Genomic DNA, 19,853 nt, shown 5'->3' on the forward strand with positions numbered 1-19,853 from the left:
GTATCTGCTCAGGCCCCCAGATTCAGCCTGAGGATTTGTTCTGGCTGAGCTCAGTGAGGCTTAACATGATCTCTGCTGGGTCCTGCAATCAGAGCCCAGGGCCAGAAGCTGCTCTGAGCACCACTGCCTAGAGCAGGGCCAGGAGGGATCCCCAGTAAACACCTGAAGCTCCACCTGCAGGGGAGACTGCAGCCCACCTGAGTGTATGCCGGGAGTGGGGGAGGGTCTGAGCATGTGCTGAGAGCTCCATGGAAAGCAAGGTTCAGCTTCTTCTGAAACCCTGACCCACAGATGCAGACAGAGGCCAGCATTTATTCTCTCATGACACCTGGGAGAGGAGGGACAGAGCTGTTGCCTTGCTTCATAGAGCCCTCAATCCTCACCCTCCAATATTGCCCACCAACCCTCATTCCCTCACTGAGATTATTCTTGTCCCTTCTGAAAGGGCTGGCCTAAGCTCCACTAAGACTCCCAGACTGTCCGTGCCTCTAAGAGCTGTTGCTGGGGCAGCAGAAATGAATTGGGGGTCCCATGGATAACCTTGGATAGTCATTACATTTGGTCCAATCACCAGGAATCACTATTTAACAATGACGATTTCTTCTCTTTCAATATTTTTTTGGTTTGTTTATTTATTTATTTATTTTTATGTGGTGCTGAGGATCAAACCCAGTGCCTCACTCGTGCAGGCAAGTGCTCTGCCACTGAGCTACAACCCCAGCCCTGAGGATTTCCTCTTCTTGGAAGCCTGTTAGAAAAGCACCAGAACTACAGCTGCAATCCTCTAGGCTAAAGTAGTCTTGAGATTTAGCAGGTCAGGCCCTAAGTCTTATGAACAACATCAACAACAACAAAAATGAAAATCTACCAGTAACACCTGACTGGATTCACTTAGTTTGCACAGATCTAGTGGAGTTCTGGTTAAGCCTGAGAGGCCACTGGAGATGAAGTCTGGTTATGTGCTGTGTTAGCTGAGTAAATACCATTGGCATACACATCTGCTGAAAAGCCAGAGTAAATAAAACGTGATGCCTGTATTGGAGAACTGAAAATGAAAATTCCTAGATGCTATAAATGATAACATGAGACAGTTATTGAGAATATATCCATGTCTGTATATGATTCTAACCAATGTGGATATGTCACCTCATTGAAACCTCCCAGCTAACTTAAGAGGTAAGTAATTTTATTATCCCTATTTTACAAATAAGGAAACTGAGATATAAAGTTTAATTGTCTAAATTCACAGAACTAGGAAGTAAGGGAAGTAGGTCTCAAAGTCTAGCAGTCTGATTCCCAGAACTTGACTCTTTTTTTATGGTGCTGGAAATAAAACCCAGGTCTAGCTCAGCTACACACTCAAACTCAGTCCATAGAGTTTGGACTTTTAACCACTACACAATACTACCTGATAAAGATAAAAAAAATCCTTCTGTGTACATAGAGATGATTTCATGGACACGTAGTCAGGTCCCTGAGCTCAAAAGAACCCTGCACTTGGGATTTAACATTACTTTCATGAAATGTTTAATAATTTGAATGATTTTATAAGTGAAATCTGAAATGTGATGGGACAATTGCATATGCACTGACATCCTGGAGTCTCTGATAGAAAGAAGTTCCACTTTGCACCACCTCCCCACCTCCCTGGAGCTTCGATGTCCAATCCTGTGAACTTAATACTTGGGACCCTATCCAACCTCCCCAATCTCTGTCCTACCCAAGTGACAGCTACAACCCTACACCCTCAGAGGCCTAGACATGAACATAGGGAGGATTGGAGTCAGAGACATGTACTCTGGATATAGTGTCAGTTCCTCCAACCCCAGGATGTCAGTGCCATATTGAATTTGGCAGGAAAATAAGTCAGGCCTATCATCAACCCCATTCAGACACCTGTACAGAAGTTAAAGTACTCTTTCTGGTTATCTGTCCATCATAGGTTGGGGCAGTCTGCTCATAGGAAGGGGATATACCTGATTTGACTTCCACCCACTGGCCAGGGAAAAATGCATCTATCCAGATGCTAATGGGAGGAGGAGCCTGCTATTCGATGGACCATGATATGTGTACCTAGTCACAGAACAGGGTCACTGGGAACCTATGAGAGTCTGCACTTGCCTCTCAAGAATCCCTGCACCCAAAAGGGTATGGCATTAAATAGCAAATTGAAAACACCACAACAAGTTGAAAATCAGACTGTAGAATAAAAGGAGAAAAGCTTCTTATTTGAATACATTTAATAGACATCTTTTCTGGTTTTTGAAAAAGGGGATTGGGAGTTACATTTGATACTGGTCCTACAAATTCTGTAACCAGTACTGATTATAAGGAATGTCCATTACTAAAGCATTTGGTATCCCCAAAAGTCCATCACTTCCCATATAAAAAACAGCCTGTGAAGTGCTAACTGTCTCTTGCTTTTCTGAGGCTGTTTGAGGTGTGGGACACTTTCACATGCCAAGGAAATAGATGATAAGTTAACGTTTGCTGTTCAATCTGATGGGGCCCATTTTGGCCCATCCTCCCAAGCTGTGTTAAGAATCACATCATATGAAAGGATAGTAATAGAAAGTATTCTGGGGTTATGAATCAGGAAACCTGAATTCTAATTTTGCTTTTGCCACTGACTAGCTGAGTGATTTCCAGAATATTGCTTTCCCTTGGGGGTACTGTGAAAAGAGCAGGTTTGATTAATCCTAATGTTTTCTGATTGTCATTGAGTCTCTGGAGAGATGCCTCAGGGAAGGACAGGTGAGTATTATGCTATGGGTGAATCATACTTTCTGCAGCCAAAACTCTTGCACTTTTATGTTTCTGTATTTTTGGGCTGCATTGGCAATCAGTTAAAAATCATTCCAAAGCTTAAAAAATTAAAATCCATCATTCCCTATTCTCTCTCTGAGTTCATCTACTTATGACTGCAGATTTGGAGTCTCTAACCTTGAACCACACAAAAAAAGAGGTTCTTGAATTGCAGAAAGAAATCTGTTGTGTCCTCCAATCAGAAAGCAAAGAAAAGCAAAAATCCAAGGAGGATGAAGGATTGACTTGGTGGTGGAGTGCTGAAAGTTAAGGTCAATGAAGGAAAAGGGGTTCCATTTCTCTACTTAGGGGTGACAAGAAACATTTACAAAATCAAGAGATTCAGCTAAAGTCTAGCACTCCAGTAAGTAAGATTTTCTCCATTACACAATAGGATATATCAATGCCTGGGGGAGAAAGTGGACCGAATAAAGAAGAAGGTTAGTTGTGAGTGAATTTCAACTCTGTTAATGTTTGTTTGTTTACTTTTAAGCCTTTACCAGGCAACCAGGCCCTAAGATGGACTTACGATGGGAGATGAAAAAAGTTAACCAAACATGGCTCCATCCCTCCAAAGGGTTTCAGTTGAGGTGGGCAAAACAAAAATTGGGAAAATGCACAGAATTTCACTAGAAAGTCAAGGATCACGAAACTATAATATACACACAAAGCACAAAGGGAAAACAGTTAGAATTCTTTCTTCCCTCTGAAACATCAAACAAAACTACCTAGAAAAGAAGATGGGATTTAACTTTAGAATTTAAAGATGAATAGGACTAGGACAGACAGGAAATAAAAAGATTTACATGCCATATTTAGGAGTTTGGAATCTGTCTTATATGCAAAGGGTGACATGAAATAGTTCAAAACAGCGTGGAGGGTAAAAAAGGGTTGTCAGATTTACATTTAAACCACTGTGGCAATTTTGGTAAAGTAGATTTGATAGGATCCAGGGTGTATTCAGGAATAAGAGAAATAAGATTATTTAGCTAATCCTGGCAAGAAAAGAATGTGCCTTGATTTAGGACAGTGGCAGTGGCAGTGGAGAAGAACCTAATTCAAGAGGTATTTGGAAGAATTGACAGGATTTGATACTTGATAGAATGTAGGGAGTTGAGGAAGAAGAACGTATCAAGGATTGACACTTAGTTGTTAGCCTTTAATATCCAGGCAATACCATTTACACAGATGGGAGATGGGAAGAGGGAGGATTAGGTTAAGAAGGGTTCCATTTTGAAACATTAAGTGTGAAGTACCTGAGGAACTACCAAGTGGAATTTCTGGCTGGTAGCTCCAAATAAAGATCTAGAGCTCTAAGTGAGTTAGTTTTCACATGGCTACCAAGTAAGCCACATGACCTCAATCATAGCTAGGATTTGGGAGCTCATGGAGGAGAGCTACTAAGGCTACATAGTTGTTGGGAGTAGAGGTTGAAAATAAACTATTCTTGGCACCCAGACTGAGCCTGACCTAGATGTAAGTAAATATTACTTTTGGGGTTTACTTACAGCTTGAACCAGTGTGATTATTTCTTCCCAACTAGTCACTAGATTTTGGTCACTTTCTAGGCCTTAATTCCCTCATCTATAGAATAAAAAGATATTAAGGTTTATATTCTTCAGATGTGGGGTTATATTGTATGAATCTGTAGTTTATTGCTCAATATATTTGGTTTCACCATTTTGTGTATGTGTGTAGTGGTAGTAAGAGAACCTAAAGCCACATGCATTCTAAGCAAGCTTCCTACCACTGAGCTGTATCCGCCAGATCCATTGGTCAATATATTTGAATAAGAAAGCAATTTCTGTAAATTTGATGCATCTTTACAAACGCCGAGGTCTAGTCATGGACTAATTAATTAATTGTGATTATGCTTACACTTGTGTTGCCTGTTGAAGTATATTGGGGAATAGCAATGAACTTGGTCCAAGTCCACTCAGAATTTGCACACAAAAAAATTCATAGCAGTAATTCAGGGCTGGAGATTCCACTAACCAGTGGTCAAATGTCCTTTTCACAGGATCTTCCAATTGTATTTAGTTAACGTCCTCTACTGTTTGGCTGAGTATTACTCTAAGATTTATCCCTATCAACCTCAATAGTTGCACCTAAGAATTTATGTATATGCTCACATTTTACAGCCTTGAAGTGGCAGCGGTGGAACAGCAATTGGAAGATAAATATCTGAAGTCTTCTGAGTTCTTATGAAAGATATCAACTGAACCTTATTCAGCCTATGGTGTACCAAACCTCAATATAAAATGTGTGGCACAAGACAGTTATTTGCATTCTGGTTGTCATCCACATTCTCTCCTTTTGTTTCCACTTTTTTATTGGTGCATTATAGTTGTACATAATGATGGGGTTTGTTGTTACATATTTGTACATGCACACAATAGAACTATATAATTTGACCATTATCATTTTCCCTTTCCCTTTCCTCCTCTCACTCCCTGGTTCCTTTTCCTCTACAGATCTCCCTTTGATTTTCATGAGATCCCACCCCCGCCACCTTTCTTTTCCTTCATGTTCTTCAAATAACATAAAGTCAAATTATATGTTTTCTAACTTTCTTGTTATTTTACAATTATTTTAACTTATAACTAGTGCTATCATACAGGATCACCACTCAGATCGATATATCTATACCTACATTTCCATATTTCATTCACTTGTTTTAGAAAATATGTATTATTTTGTCCATATCCTCCAACTGCATTGCTGTTTATCTAAACAACTACTTCTGAACACTCAGAGCAATTCAATTGTTCTTACCAAGGCTTCATGTGCTGGCACAGAAAACACTGTGAATTAAATTTAAGTGAGTCTTCACAAAACCTATTATATTTTGAAATACACAATACTATATTAGAGACTGTGCCTCAGTATTTTCTGTAGGGCAATTTTCACTTCCTGATTTCTCAAACTGTAGATGAGAGGATTTAACATGGGGATCACCATTGTATAAAATATTGAGACCAGCTGATTTCCTGACAAGGATGCATATTGAGAGGGCTGCAAGTAAGTGTACATAGTTGTTCCATAGTAGAGACCAACAGCAGTGAAGTGGGAAGCACAAGTGGAGAAGGCTTTCTGTTTTCCAGAAGCTGAAGGAATTCCCAGGATAGTCATGAGTATAGACATGTAGGAGACAAGGATCACCACAATGGAGGTGACCAGCGTGAATCCTCCACAGATAACAACCAACATCTGAGTAACCCAGGGATCTGAGCAAGACAGAGCCAACAGTGGAGGGATGTCACAAAAGAAGTGTGGGAGGATATGTGGTTGACAAAATGATAGTTGTGTGACAGAAGTTGTTACAGCAACTGTGTTAACTAAGCCGCCAAGGTAGCATCCTGCTACCAAGAAGAGACAACGACCTCTCGACATGGTAAGGTGGTAGAATAGTGGGTGACAGATGGCAGTATAGCGGTCATAGGCCATGGAAGCCAAAATATTACATTCAGCAGAGGCAAATATTATAAAAATGCCCATCTGAGTCACGCATCCAAGGAAAGAAACCTCATGCAGCTGAGTTAATAAATTTGTTAAAGTCTTTGGGGTTGTGGTGGATGACAAACAAACATCAAGGAAGGACAGATTAGAGAGAAAAAAATACATGGGAGTATGGAGGCGGGAGCTGATTATTATCAAGACTACCAGGCCTAGGTTCCCCAACACAGTGATGATATAAACAACAAAGAAAACTCCAAATAGCAGAACCGCAAGCTGTGGGTTGTCTGTCATTCCAAGAAGGATGAATTTAGTCACTATAGATGAATTCTCCATTGACACAGCTGAGAATTATTGTAGACTAGTTAAAACTCTTCAGATATGCTTTAAGTGAGAAAATAAGACAAAACTGGATGATATGAGTAAAACAGCTCCATTCGAAGCACACAAATCCATGACACAATCCATCCCTTCTCCTCATCTGTAGTCTCACTTTAGACCCTTCCCAAACAGGTTCACTATTTCTCAGGCACAACATGGAAGAGGTAAAGACTAAAGGGGAAGGGGAAAAAAGGAAGTAAAGAAAACTCAGAAAGTAAAAGGAACACAGGGAAGAAAATAAAGGCCCAAGAAGCAAAAAGTTCATTATAATATTTGTGAAAGAAATGAGTGAGAGTTTTGCTCTTCACCAACACAGGACTACACACTCTTGGAAAAAATAATGGATTGGCCAAATTATATTGTTATATTGTGTGCATGTATGAATATGTAACATCAACTTCTACCATTATGTACAACTATACTGTACCAATAAAAAAATATGGAAAGGGCTGGGGATGTAGCTCAGTGGTTAAGTGCCCCTGGGTTCAGGTTCTATTCCCAGTACCCTCCCTCCAAAATATGGAAAGAAAAAACATAAATATGACAAATTAAATACAAAAATGTAAACAAAATAAAAGTGTAAAAGAAAAAAATTAGTGCTATGGACTTCCATGTTACTCTCTCTCCCCTTTTCAAACCACACCCAAGGAATTATTGGGAATTATTGGAAATGAGGTAACTGGTAAATATGTCAACCAATTTCATCTACAGATAGGGTCCTCCTCCCACCTTCAGTATTGTGACATTTCTGAAAAAATAGAAGTCACCAATACTCACTATTTGTGTTGGTCAGTAGAGGATTTTCCAGGACCATGATCATCTCTCCATTGGTTGATTGTTGCAGAAATGCGGAATGCTCCTAAGTGACCATAAGAAACTGGGATCAAGTTTGAGGGTATCATTGGGTCTTATGAAATAGCAACCACAGAAGAACCAATACCATCAGGATTCTTGCAGCTTCTGGCTCATCACTTACCATTTCTTTTGACCATGCTTGGAACAAAGGGAATGCAAATGCAAAACTGTGACTTAGTGAACAGATATATCTGAGCAAAGGACCAAGTCCCCAAATGGTTGAAGTCATTTGGTATTAAGTGCATGGGCTCTGTCCCACTCTTTAAAGGTTACAGGCTATCTCTCCATGATGCTAGTTTGCTGCCTAAAAACAAATGCCAGGGCTGTGCCATGGATGAAGCACCAGATAAAATAAGAGATGGGTCCATGTAGCTCCATCTTCATTTATAGAATCTAAACCAACTTTGAGCTCCTATGGATCACTGGGTAATCATTGGTGAATCATGCCTAGAAATAGTTCCTGTGTTTAACTAGAGGCTGGACAAGGGGACCTCTGAAGGGAAACCCCAACTTTGATTAAAAAGAAAGTCATGAGCTGAGGTTGTGGCTCAGTGGTAGGGTGCTCACCTAGTATGCATGGGACACAGGGTTCAATCTTCAGCACCATACAAAAATAAAATAAACGTATTGTGTCCAGCTAAAAATAAAAAATAAATAAATATATATTTACAAAAAGAAAGTCATGGACTAGAAATGTAGCTCAGTGAAAGGGCACTTGCCTGGCACACACAAGGCCCTGAGTTCTATCTCCAGCCCTGAAGAGAAAGAATAAAGAAAGAAAGTCATGTGTGTTTGAATTCACCCCAAAACACAGATTCATTACTTGGTTTAAGGTCTCTGATTCTGAGACCTTATGGTTGTTTTTGAATCCTGGCTCAGGAGTTCTAGAGATCTACAGCACACCCTATCTAAGCTTTAGTGTACTCTGTAAGAGGGATACAAGTAGGACCTCTGTCATGGGGCAACTGTGAATATTAAATGAAATATTGCAAGTAAAGCACTGGGTACATATTAGGTGCTCACTGAATTATTTTCTTCTTTCCTTCAGGACAACTCCACTTGTATATTCATTACCTTTTCCACTGTATTTCACCAAGTGGAAGCAGAGGTATTGTGTATATGCAATTGGTATCATTTTAGATTGATAGAAGTGGACCTTAGAAAAACCAGTAGAATCATAATTCCTATGCCCCACACTCTTACTCCCCTTCCCACACTTATAAAGTGTGGCCAGAGCCAATGAAAAGAGGTTCTCTCAGTTGTGCTAATTCATTTTGTTGTTGTTGTTGTTGTTCTACCCAAACTGCTGGTGTTAACTGCTACTGCTACTGTTTAGCACAGCAACCTGCCCAGTGGAATATTCTGCAACTTATCCCTCCAAATGGGGAGATTGAAAGAGAAAAGAGTGGGATGAATGAAGGTTAATGGAAAGACAACTGCATTCTGTAACAAAGACATGAGTTCGAGTCCTCAAGATAGTTTGTAGTCTCTCAGTGGTAGATAGACCACTTTAACCTCTTTGAGTCCCATATTTTCTTATCTCAAAAACAAGAGAAAACAGTACTCCCTATGCCTCTTTTAGGGTTGGCATGAAGATCAAATAAAATAATGAATGTGAACGCACTCCGTAAACTCTGAAGGGTGATATAATACACATGGAACAGATCCCTATTATTATTCCATCATGGAAGGTGGGAGAGGGAGGAGGAATGCGTCAATGTGATCATTTTCTGCTGCCTGCTCCAGCTCATGCTTACAGAGCTGCACTCCTTGCCTTCCCACTCACCCCCCCCACACACATCATCTTCTCTGCCTCTCCACTGTGAAAGTTTCAACCTGTGAAGGTTTAAACAAACAGCTCCAGGCAGTTCACATACCTTGTATGATGAGAAAGACAGGCTTTTTAATGTTAGTTTCACATTCTTGTGTCATCTTTTACATTTCCCATTTTAGGATAACTCTTTTCCCTGGCATCCGCATGCATCGTAGGCATTCAGTAAATAATACTTGAATGACTAAGTGACTGTTAGTCCTTAAAACATGGTGAAATCTTTTTTTGTTTAAAATAAGATTGAATTGCTTTTTCTTCCCAAAGGAAACAAACATGTAAAATTAAGACTATAAAGGAAATGATTTGATACTCCTATCCACACACCCCACTGCTTTAACTGCTGTCATGATAGCAACCAGAAATGGTTTATTATTATTTTGGCTAACATGTCTTGGATATATTTACTTGTTGGAGATGAATGGGCAATTTAAATTGATGAAGAAGTGACATTTCATATTTTTTTAAAAAATTCACTCCTGTACCCATTTCTAAAAGCATTTAAATTTAGAGTACTCATTCTTTAAAAAGTTGATTACTACCTTGCTCAGTTCTTCAGTTATGTAGTTCACTGTGAATCTTCCAAATATAGGCTAACATTTGAAACTTAAGCAAAGTTTCACTTATTTACCCATTCAATAAAAATTTCTCAGATTTTTAGTAAGTGCCAGCCTTCCAAAAAATCATCGATTCTAATCCACTTTTTTTCTAAGTAAAGAAAAAGAAACCCAGAGAGATCATATGACTTATCTAAGGTCTCAGTGAACCAAGTAGCAGGGTTGGTGCTGGAACCCCAATCTCCTGATCAAATTCAGTGACCTTTTCATAAGACTATTTTGCTTTACTCTTAACTTGTTTTCTGAAGTTATTGTGGAGGAAACTTTCAACTTTGGTGCATTCATTTCTCTCATAATAAATGCAAGGTAATTCTTTGTCACTATATTTAAGCTGTATGACCTTGAGCAAATTGCTTGCTTGTTTGGGTCCTAATTTTTTCATCAATAAAATGGAGCAGCTAAACTACGTGGTCCCTGAGGCTCTTTTCAGCTTTGAACTCTAATTTCTCATGACACTGGGAGTCAAACTGCACAAAGATCACTGGTCATTCTCAGTATCTGATGGAGAGAATTTGGAAAGCAAATTTCTATGATTCTGTGAGTTTATGCTGTACAAACCACTCTGCCCTTCTTTTTTCTCTTCTGTTTGTTCTCTGTGCAAGGCAGTTAGGAGCACTGAGGCAACAGCATGGTATGTGGTAAAAGATTTGGTCAAAGCATCCACACACATCCTAACAGAATAATTGGCCAGATTGTTTAACCTCTCTGGTATTTATTTCCTTATCTAAAGTAGAAATCATATTACCTAATTTAAATGACTTTTGAAAATTAAACAGAAAAATTTAAATTGTTTAATGTATATTTAGGTGCTCAATAAGTCTTAAAAGTCTATGTTGTTGTATGATTCTATTTCATCTTAAAAGTCTATTTTATTGTATGATTCAATGTGTGTGAAATGTCCAGAAACTACACTATTTGTTGGTAGGGTCTTGAAGAGTGATGCAAAAATGAGAGGAATAGAATTTCTTTTTTGAGTGGTGAAAATGTTTGAAAATTGATCACAGTGATGGATGCAAAGCTTGGAGTATGTTAAAAAATATTGAATTGTATAATATATATATGTATATATATATATATATACACATATATATATATATATATTCTGATATGTGAGTTGTATCTCAATAAAGCTTTTATCAAACAAAAATATCATGATAAATACTGGAGAATAAAAAGTTCATTGTAGATCAGCCATCCTTGGCTGTATCTACATCCTTCTACTGACCTACAGCAGAAAACCCTAAGCACCGGATGAGATCACCAATTTAGAAGTACTTTGAAAAATTTAGCAATGACAAAAGGAATATATTCAAAGGAAATGATAAAAGCATAATTGGAGAAATAAAGACTTGGATGAATGGAAAGAGATACCTTTTGTCTGACTGGCAAAGCTAAAATGTAAGAAAGATGATACTTTTTAAGTTAATGTATAGATTTAATGTAATATCAATTTAAAATTCTACAGGATATTTTACAGACCATAATAAATTGATTAGATTCACCTGGAAGGATAAGAAGCCAAAAATGTCAAAAGATATTATTTTAAGTAATGATGGCAGAAAGCCTCTTAGATTTTAAACTTTATTGCAAAGCCATACATATAAAAACCTGTTGGACATTGGGTTAAAAACAAAGATTGATGGGCTGGGGTTGTGGCTCAGTGGTATATAGCGCTCACCTACCATGCATGAGGTACTGGGTTCGAACTTCAGCACCACATAAAAATCAAATAAAGATATTGTGTCCACCTAAAACTAACAAATAAATATTAAAAAAACAAAGATTGATCAAGGAAATGGCACATTCTAAAGAAAGTCAAAGTCTTATAAAAACTTCTAAAACAGACACACACACACACACACACACACACACACAGCAAGAGAACGAGAGAGAGGAAGCTCTTAACAAATAATTGCTGTCAGGAAAACTGTAATAGTAAGAAGAGAATGAATTTGGATAAGAAACTCATATCATATGCTTCAATAAATTGCAGATGGATCAAAAAGTTAAGCACAAAAATCTATCTGGTGAAATCATACAATAAAAACCCCCAAACAGAATAGCATTGTTTATCCAGCTATTGTGGCCATTTGAAAAACTGAGGTATAATCTAAGCCACAATAGTACTGAGAACTAGGATGATGTGTCCAAATACATGACTAAAAATATTTTGTACACTGTACTATAAAAATGAATGTCAAAGAGGAAATAACTAAAAAAGGATAATATGGGTAGTGAGAAGAATTTTTAAAGCACCCTAGTCAAAACATATAAAGAAATAATGTAATGTGGGAGATCAAAATATGAAGCTCCCTTGATACATTCTTCTGGTCACAAATAATAGACACCATGCACTGTAGGGAGCACATTTAGTATATAATCACCTGAAAAAAATATCACCTCAGCAAAATACAAAATGCAAAGTTTTCCCCAACATGATAGGTATATATAGAATACAGATCACTATTAAGAAACAGGTCAGTAGGTAAATAGATGAAGGTGATATACATTTTTAGAACATACTAAGATGGTATGTAACTGCTCTTTACCCAGTCAACTCCATTTCAGGAAGATATCCCAAAGGATATAATTCAAAATAAATGAGAATAAATTATGCAAAAATGTTCATCACATTGCTGTTCAAATATTCATCTGCTGTATGTGTACATCTATAAATCATGATCTTATATGCTTAGAAGACTCACTTATGCATTAAACCCAATTTCTGCCCACAAAGAACATATAATATATTAGGGAAGACATTGTAAGTATAATTTGTTCTTTCATGGAAATAAACATGAAAGAACAAAGAAAGGATAAGAAGCCAAAAATGGGCATGGATCAGGGTGGAGGTGCAGAGAATAAAGGCTTCATGGGGGAGGTAGGACTGAATATGGACCTTGAAAGGTGTGTGGAGTTTGATGAAAGATGTGAACAGCTGAAAGAGAAAAGGGCATTCCATTAAAAAAAAATCCAACTTCCTGGTTGCGGGGGATGGCTAAACACACTATTAGATATTGACAGGCTAGATGGCCATGTAATCAGTAGGAACAAATAAAAGAAATATATTTGTGAAATAACCTCAAGCCACAAAAAAACCATGACTGTACCTTAAAAAGGTCAGACAGGCACTCAGAATGCTTGATATCCGCAATGTATGATTCAGTAAAGTTGCTCAAGTTCTGCAATTTTAAAAAGTCAACAGCACTGTATAAAGGTGAGTGCTAAGTCAAACCTACAAGCATTTGCTCTGATCCTTCTCTGGGACTAAACGTTCAGGGCCAGGATGACTGTGCACACTGGGTTTCTGCAGGGTCTTCAGGAAAGTGGGAGGGGTAATTGCTTGTTGGCAAGTGCAGGGGCTGAATTCTGTGCTTCCTCCTCTCACATCTCCTATGAACACAAGTCATCCACTTGATTATGATGCCCTCCATCCCCTCTGCCTCTCCCCCCTCACACCCTAGCCCACTAAATCCTCTTCTATTTCAACAAAGCCATCACAATGTCCAGTCTCCAAAATCCCTGAGTAATGGGACAGGAGTTAGGAGGACTCAGGACCATCGGTCTTGTTTTACTAAGTCTACTGACAGGGAAAAAGAAAAGCTCCAGGATTGGGAACCTTAGTTTATGTAAGCTTAGAATTCATCAGCTCTGATTTCTGCCTGCTACATTCTTACCCTCTGCAGACATAAAATAGAAATGTGAAAAGCAATTTAGAGTTACTCAAAGAAAAACTTGTCGTTCTGCCTAAAGTTTTTCAAGTTATAGGCCCCAGGCAGACACGTCAACATAGATCAGTTTTTATGGCCCAATTCAGTGGCTCTCAGTGAAAGAACCTACCTTATTGTTCACTCCCCTCTACTCGACTCTTTGTGTGACTTCAACAAAATACACAAGTCCACTCTACTCACCTACAATTTCTTGCTATTTTTTTTCAAGGATACATTTAGCATTTCACTCATCTCCCCCAATTGTTTCTTCTGGAAAGACTGAGGCATTTTTTTAGCTCCTTGGACTTCTCTCCATAAAAACAGCTAATCATGAGGCAACTATGAAGTGTTTAACGAAAGCAATGCACAGCATATAATGCAGAATCATTCTCCCCTGGGTGAATCTGAAGCTAATTGAAAGGTTACTGTGTGAGGCGCTAAGCAACTCAGTGAGACCCTATCTCTAAATGACATAAAAAATAGGGCTGAGAATGTGGCTCAGTGGTCAAGTACCCCTGAGTTCAATCCCCAGTACCAAAAAAAAAAAAAAAAAGAAAGAAAGGCTACTGTGTAAATAGGTTGTCTTTCCTTAATCATATGTTATATTTATGTAAACATTTTTAAAACTTCTTCCACAAACATTTTTCTTCCATATGCATGTTAACATGTTTATTGTCCTAAGACCCTTGTGAGATATGTAGTTGTACATTTATACCAATAAGGGTCAAGCTCTATATTTAGGTTCCCTAATTAGAAAGAGCAAAGGATAGGTTAGCTAAGAGATGGGACTTGGTGTCAGATCTGACACTAACCAGCTACCTGACTTTTGGCTAATAACATCCCATTTCTGCTCTTCATTGTCTGCATCCATAAAACAAGAGATTGGACAGATGATTTGCAGAGCTTTTCTTCCACTTCTAAGACTCAATGAGTCAGAGCCCAGTGACATGTTTCAGAGGCAACCTGCTATGCACAAAAAGGCAGTATTTTAAAGTAGAAAATATATTGGCTTTACAGTAAAACAAAATTGTGTTTGATTTTTGGAATTACCAATTATGACCAGTGTTACCTTGGCCTGTTTACCCTCTCTGAGTCTCATCTTTCCTCTATAAAATGAGATAGTAATACTTTATATGGTTATTGTGATGGTAAACAAGAAAACAGCAAATGGCACATAATAAGCTCTCATTAAATGGTAGCTACTCTTAGTGGCTTTATATGCCAATACATTATAAGTTCCCATCCAGAATGTATTTATACATTATTTATTTGTAGGTGCTCTTTTGATCTCAAAATAAACATGGATCTTCTCTACTTTCTCAGTCATGGAATATATTAGCCAGAGTATAATTACTATGTAAACAAACTGATTTTACATAAAGGAACAGTGAAGTTATATTACTAGTTCTAAGTCACACAGTTAGATAATGACAAAGCCAAGTCTAAAACCCAAGTTATGTCATACCTAGTCAATGGAGTTTACACACCCAAATGATTCTATTTAAACTAAGCTATACTTCTATTAAGAGTTTGTTGTGGCAGGTAAAAGTAATAAAAATATTTTACACTCTATTACTTAGCTAAGTCTATTAAGAAGAGCAAAATAAGATAGTGAAAATCTGAGCAACTCAAGCCAAAACTTTTTTTATTTATAATTCTTGGGTCAAAATAGTCTTTTAGGCAGTCGAGGAAGCAGCAGGGCAAATTAATGTTACTATTTGTTTCCCATTGTTATGGTTTAGATATGAGGTGTCCCCAAAAAGCTCATGTGTGAGACAAAGCAAAGTTTGCAAGACAAATGATTGTTATGAAAGCCTTAACCCAAGCAGTGAATTAATTCTCTGATAGGGATTAACTGTACTGGTAACTGCAGGCTGGTAGGTTGTGGATAGAGGAGGTGGGCCATCAGGGGTGTGCCTTTGGGATATATATTTGGTGAGCTGAGCTTAGTCTCTCTCTGCTTCCTGGTATATTGTCTTGATCTGCTTTCCTCCACCACACTCTCCACCATGATGTTTTTTCCTGCCTCAAGCCCCAAGAATAAGAGCTGGCCATCTATGGACTGAGACCTCTGAAAGCATGAGCCCCCAAATAAAATTTTCCTCTTCTAATTGTTCCTGTCAGGTCTTTTGGTCACAGCAATGAAAAAAATCTGTCTAAAACATGCATACTTATTCTTGTCACCCTCCAAGTTAGTCTGATCATCTGAGTGAAGGGTGCCACTTACCCATTTAGCCAGAAAAGTATGGGTCATCCTTAACACCCCCTTCTTTCTCACCTCCTCCTTTACCCAAACGTTATCAAGTCCACCTAACTCTACCTTCTAAATTCCCCTTGATTCTGGTCTGCTATGATTTGAATGTCCCCTCCAAAACTCATGCTGGTTTTAACTTCCATGGTACCAGTATTAGGAGGTGGAACTTTTAAGTCATGATTAGGTCAACAGGGCTCTGCCCTCATGAATGAATTAATACTGTTATCATGGGAGTGGGTTCCTGATAAAAAGACAAGTTCCACCCTATTTTTCTCTTGCAAACATGCTCATTTGTTCTTCCACCATGTAATGTTACAATAAGAATTTGTTATCAGATGTATCCCCTCAATCTTAAACTTCCCAGCCCCCAGAAACACGATCAAATAAACCATTACTACTTAATTTTCTCAGTCTCTGATATTCTGTTATAGCAGGAGAAATGGACTAAAGACATGATCAACTCTTTCTACTCTAACAGGTCATAATTTTTTCTCACCTGGACTACCTATTAACTGATTTCCATATAGCTGTTCTTAGTCCATTCAAATCAATTAAGTATAGGCAGCTGGGTTTTTAAAAAAATTTTTTTAGTTGTCAATGGACTTTTATTTTGTTCATTTATTTTTATTTGGTGCTGAGGATTGAACCCAGTGCCTCACATATGCTAGGCAATTGCTCTGCCACTGAGCTACAACCCCAGCTCCAGCCAGCTGTTTTTAAATAAAACTTTAAATATGAATTTAAAAAATTAAGGTCTATGTTCTTTTATGTATATTATCTTGTACACATTTCCCCTGAGTCATTAATTATTCCATTTTTATTTGTCTAATTTATTATATGCCTATTTTATTTTGTCCCATAAACACTTTCAGATGTTATGACTACAAATCTAATTTTCTCATATGCTAAAATACACAAGAAAATTACTTATTCAACAACTATTTACAAAATGTCTATTATATTTGACACTAAGAATGCAGAGTGAACAACAGAGATAAAGTTCCTATTCTCATATGCATATATATTAGTGGACAGAGACAGATAATATAATAACATGAATGCAATCCCACTTCCAAAAGCTAAATAAATATATAAAATATCTAGAAATTTAACCAAAGAGGTGAAATACCTTTATAATTAAAAATATAAACATGGATAAAAGCTAAGTGTATGCAAAAAGAAAATGGAAAGACACCATGTGTTCATGGATTGGAAGAATCAATATTGTTAAAAATGACCGTACTACCCAAACTGATCTACAGATTAATGTAATTCTTATCAAAATACCAATGAATTTCTTCATAGAAATAGGAAAAGCAATATTAAAATTAGTATGGAACCATGAAAACCCTTGAATAGACAAAATCATCTTGAGCAAATACAAGAAAGCAGGAAGCATTACACAATCTGACTTCAAAACAGAGAGCAAAGCTTCAGTCATCAAAACAGCATGGTATTGTCAATGGAACAGAATATTGAGTATAAGAATAAGCCCAAACATCTACAGTCAACTAATTTTTGATGAAAGTGCTAAGAACTTGCAGTTGAGAAAGGACAGTCTTTTCAATAAGTGGTGTTGGGAAAATCGTATATACAAAAATAGAATAATTAACCTAGGCTTTTATTTCTCACCAGTTATAAAAGTCAACTCAAAATGGAATAAGGAATTAAATGTAAGACCTGAAAGTATGGAACTACGGAAGAAAACATAGAGGAAATGCTTCAGGAATTGGAATGGGCAAGGATTGATTTGGAAAAGACCTACAATTCATAGGAAACAAAAGCCAAGCAAAGATGGATAAATGGGGTTATATCAAACTGAAAATTTTCTGTTCTACAAAGGAAACCATAAACAGAATGAGCAGACAACCTACAGAATGGGAGGAAAAATTTGCAATGCATATAACTGATGAAGGATTAATATTAAGAATATGTGAGGAGGGCTGGGGATATAGCTCAGTTGGTAGAGTGCTTGCCTCACATGCACAAGGCCCTGGGTTCAATCCCCAGTACCACAAAAACAAAAAAAGGAAAAAAGATGTTCAGTTACAAATTTTATGGGCTGGGGATGTGGCTCGAGCGGTAGCACGCTCGCCTGGCATGCGTACGGCCTGGGTTTGATCCCCAGCACCACATACAAACAAAGATGTTGTGTCCGCCGAAAACTAAAAAAATAAATATTAAAATTCTCTCTCTCTCTCTCTCTCTTTAAAAGAAAGAATATGTGAGGAATACAAACAGAGAAGTGAAAAATTGTGCTCCATTTGTATACAGTGAATCAAAGAGCACTCTGCTATCATGTATAACTGTTTAGAACAAATAAATTAAAAACTTAAAGGGCTGGAGTTGTGGCTCTGTTGTAGAGCATTTGCCTGGCACCTGAGAGGCCCTGGGTTCAATTCTCAGTACCACATATAAATAAATAAATTAAATAAAGGTCCATCAATGACTAAATTTTTAAAAAAAAGAAAAACAGAATATGTAAGGATCTCCCCTCCCAGAACTCAATTGCAGAAAAACTCAATAAATCGATTTTTAAAATTTACTATTTATTTATTTATTTATCTCTCTATTCTGGGAATTTAACCCAGGGATGCTTTACCACTGACCTACATACCGTAGCTTTTTTAAATTTTTTACTTGAGATAGAGTCTCACTAAATTGCTGAGGCTGACCTCAAACTTACAATGGAACTTGCAATCCTCCTGTCTCAGCCTCCTGAGTCACTAGAATTACGGGCATCCACCACTGCACCCAGCTCAATAAAACAACTTTAAAATGGGCAACACACCTAAAGAGACATTTCTCAAAATACAAAATAGGAATGACCAACAAGGATATGAAAAATGGTCAACATAACCAATCATCAGGGAAATGCAAATAAAACCCAAAACGAGATATCACCTCACTCCACTAAGTAATGGATACTACCAAAAAGGCCTAAAAGTAAAAAGTACCTGTTAAGATATGGAGAAAAGAAAACTTTGCACATGGTTGGAGGGAATGTAAATTAGTGTAACCATTATAGAAAACAGCTTGGAGTTTCCTCAAAAAAATTAGAGACAGAATTACCATATGATCCAGCAATCCAACCACTGTGTATATATCCAAAAGAAATGATATCAGTATGTCAAAGAGGTACCTGTATGCCCTTGTTCATTGTACAATAATTAACAGTAATTAATATATGGAAATAGTCTAAATGCCCATCAATGGATAAATGGAGGAAATGGGACACACACACACAAACATACACACACACACACACACACACACACAGATTATAATCCCCACTTGGAAGACTGAGAAATGGTTTTCTGAGAGAACCTGATAAGACTTATAGAAAATTATTTCAAAATAATTAGGAGTTCACTAAATCATCCAACAGTGAGGCTCACCTTGACAAAAACAATTAATCAGTCTTTTTGTGTCCCATTTAAATATAACCAAATAGCCAAGGATCCCAAGACATGTGATTAAAACAATTCTGTCATAAAAGGAAGTTTAATGGTTAATTTGAACTGTCAATTTGATTGAATTAAGAGATGCCAAGATGAAGAGGCTTCTGGGTGTGTTAAAGAGGGTGTGTCTAGGAATGATTGGCATGTGGGATAGGGAACTGAAGTGGAGACCCTCCATCAGCCTGGACAGCACCATCCAATAGGCTGGAGGCTTGGATGAGATAAAAATTGGAAGAACAAGAAAGCAGCCACAGATGCAAGCTCAATTTTTCTTGAATGTGTTCTTTTTATTTTACTTAGTTGTTTGTTTGTTTATTGTGGTGCTGAGGATCAAGCCCAGGACCTCATGCATGCTAGGCAAACATTCTACCACTGAACTACATCCCCAGCCCTTGAATAGGCTCTTAATTAAGCCTGAGTACACCAGATTCTCATTTCCTCACTCTTCCAAAGCAGACTCTGCCAGTGATTTTCCAGGAAGTTTCC

At 37.7% G+C, this 19,853-nt stretch overlaps 1 protein-coding gene and 1 non-coding gene across 2 annotated transcripts; one reads left to right on the forward strand and one right to left on the reverse strand.

Moving 5' to 3' along the window:
• Positions 1-5,673: 5,673 nt before the first annotated feature.
• LOC114096524 (olfactory receptor 5AR1-like) lies at positions 5,674-6,597 on the reverse strand. The gene has a single exon (XM_027940059.1). It carries the CDS (start codon positions 6,595-6,597, stop codon positions 5,674-5,676), a length of 924 nt encoding a protein of 307 aa, XP_027795860.1.
• Positions 6,598-17,850: 11,253 nt separating this feature from the next.
• Positions 17,851-17,924, forward strand: Trnav-cac (transfer RNA valine (anticodon CAC)). The gene has a single exon. It is a non-coding gene; the product is annotated as a tRNA-Val (tRNA).
• Positions 17,925-19,853: the final 1,929 nt, after the last annotated feature.

This window comes from Marmota flaviventris, chromosome X (assembly GCF_047511675.1).
Source record: "Marmota flaviventris isolate mMarFla1 chromosome X, mMarFla1.hap1, whole genome shotgun sequence".
Lineage (NCBI taxonomy): Eukaryota > Metazoa > Chordata > Mammalia > Rodentia > Sciuridae > Marmota > Marmota flaviventris.

Coding starts and splice junctions, on each gene's coding strand:
- LOC114096524 (XM_027940059.1), bottom strand. CDS start 6,597: ATGGAGAATTCATCTATAGTGACTAAATTCATCCTTCTTGGAATGACA.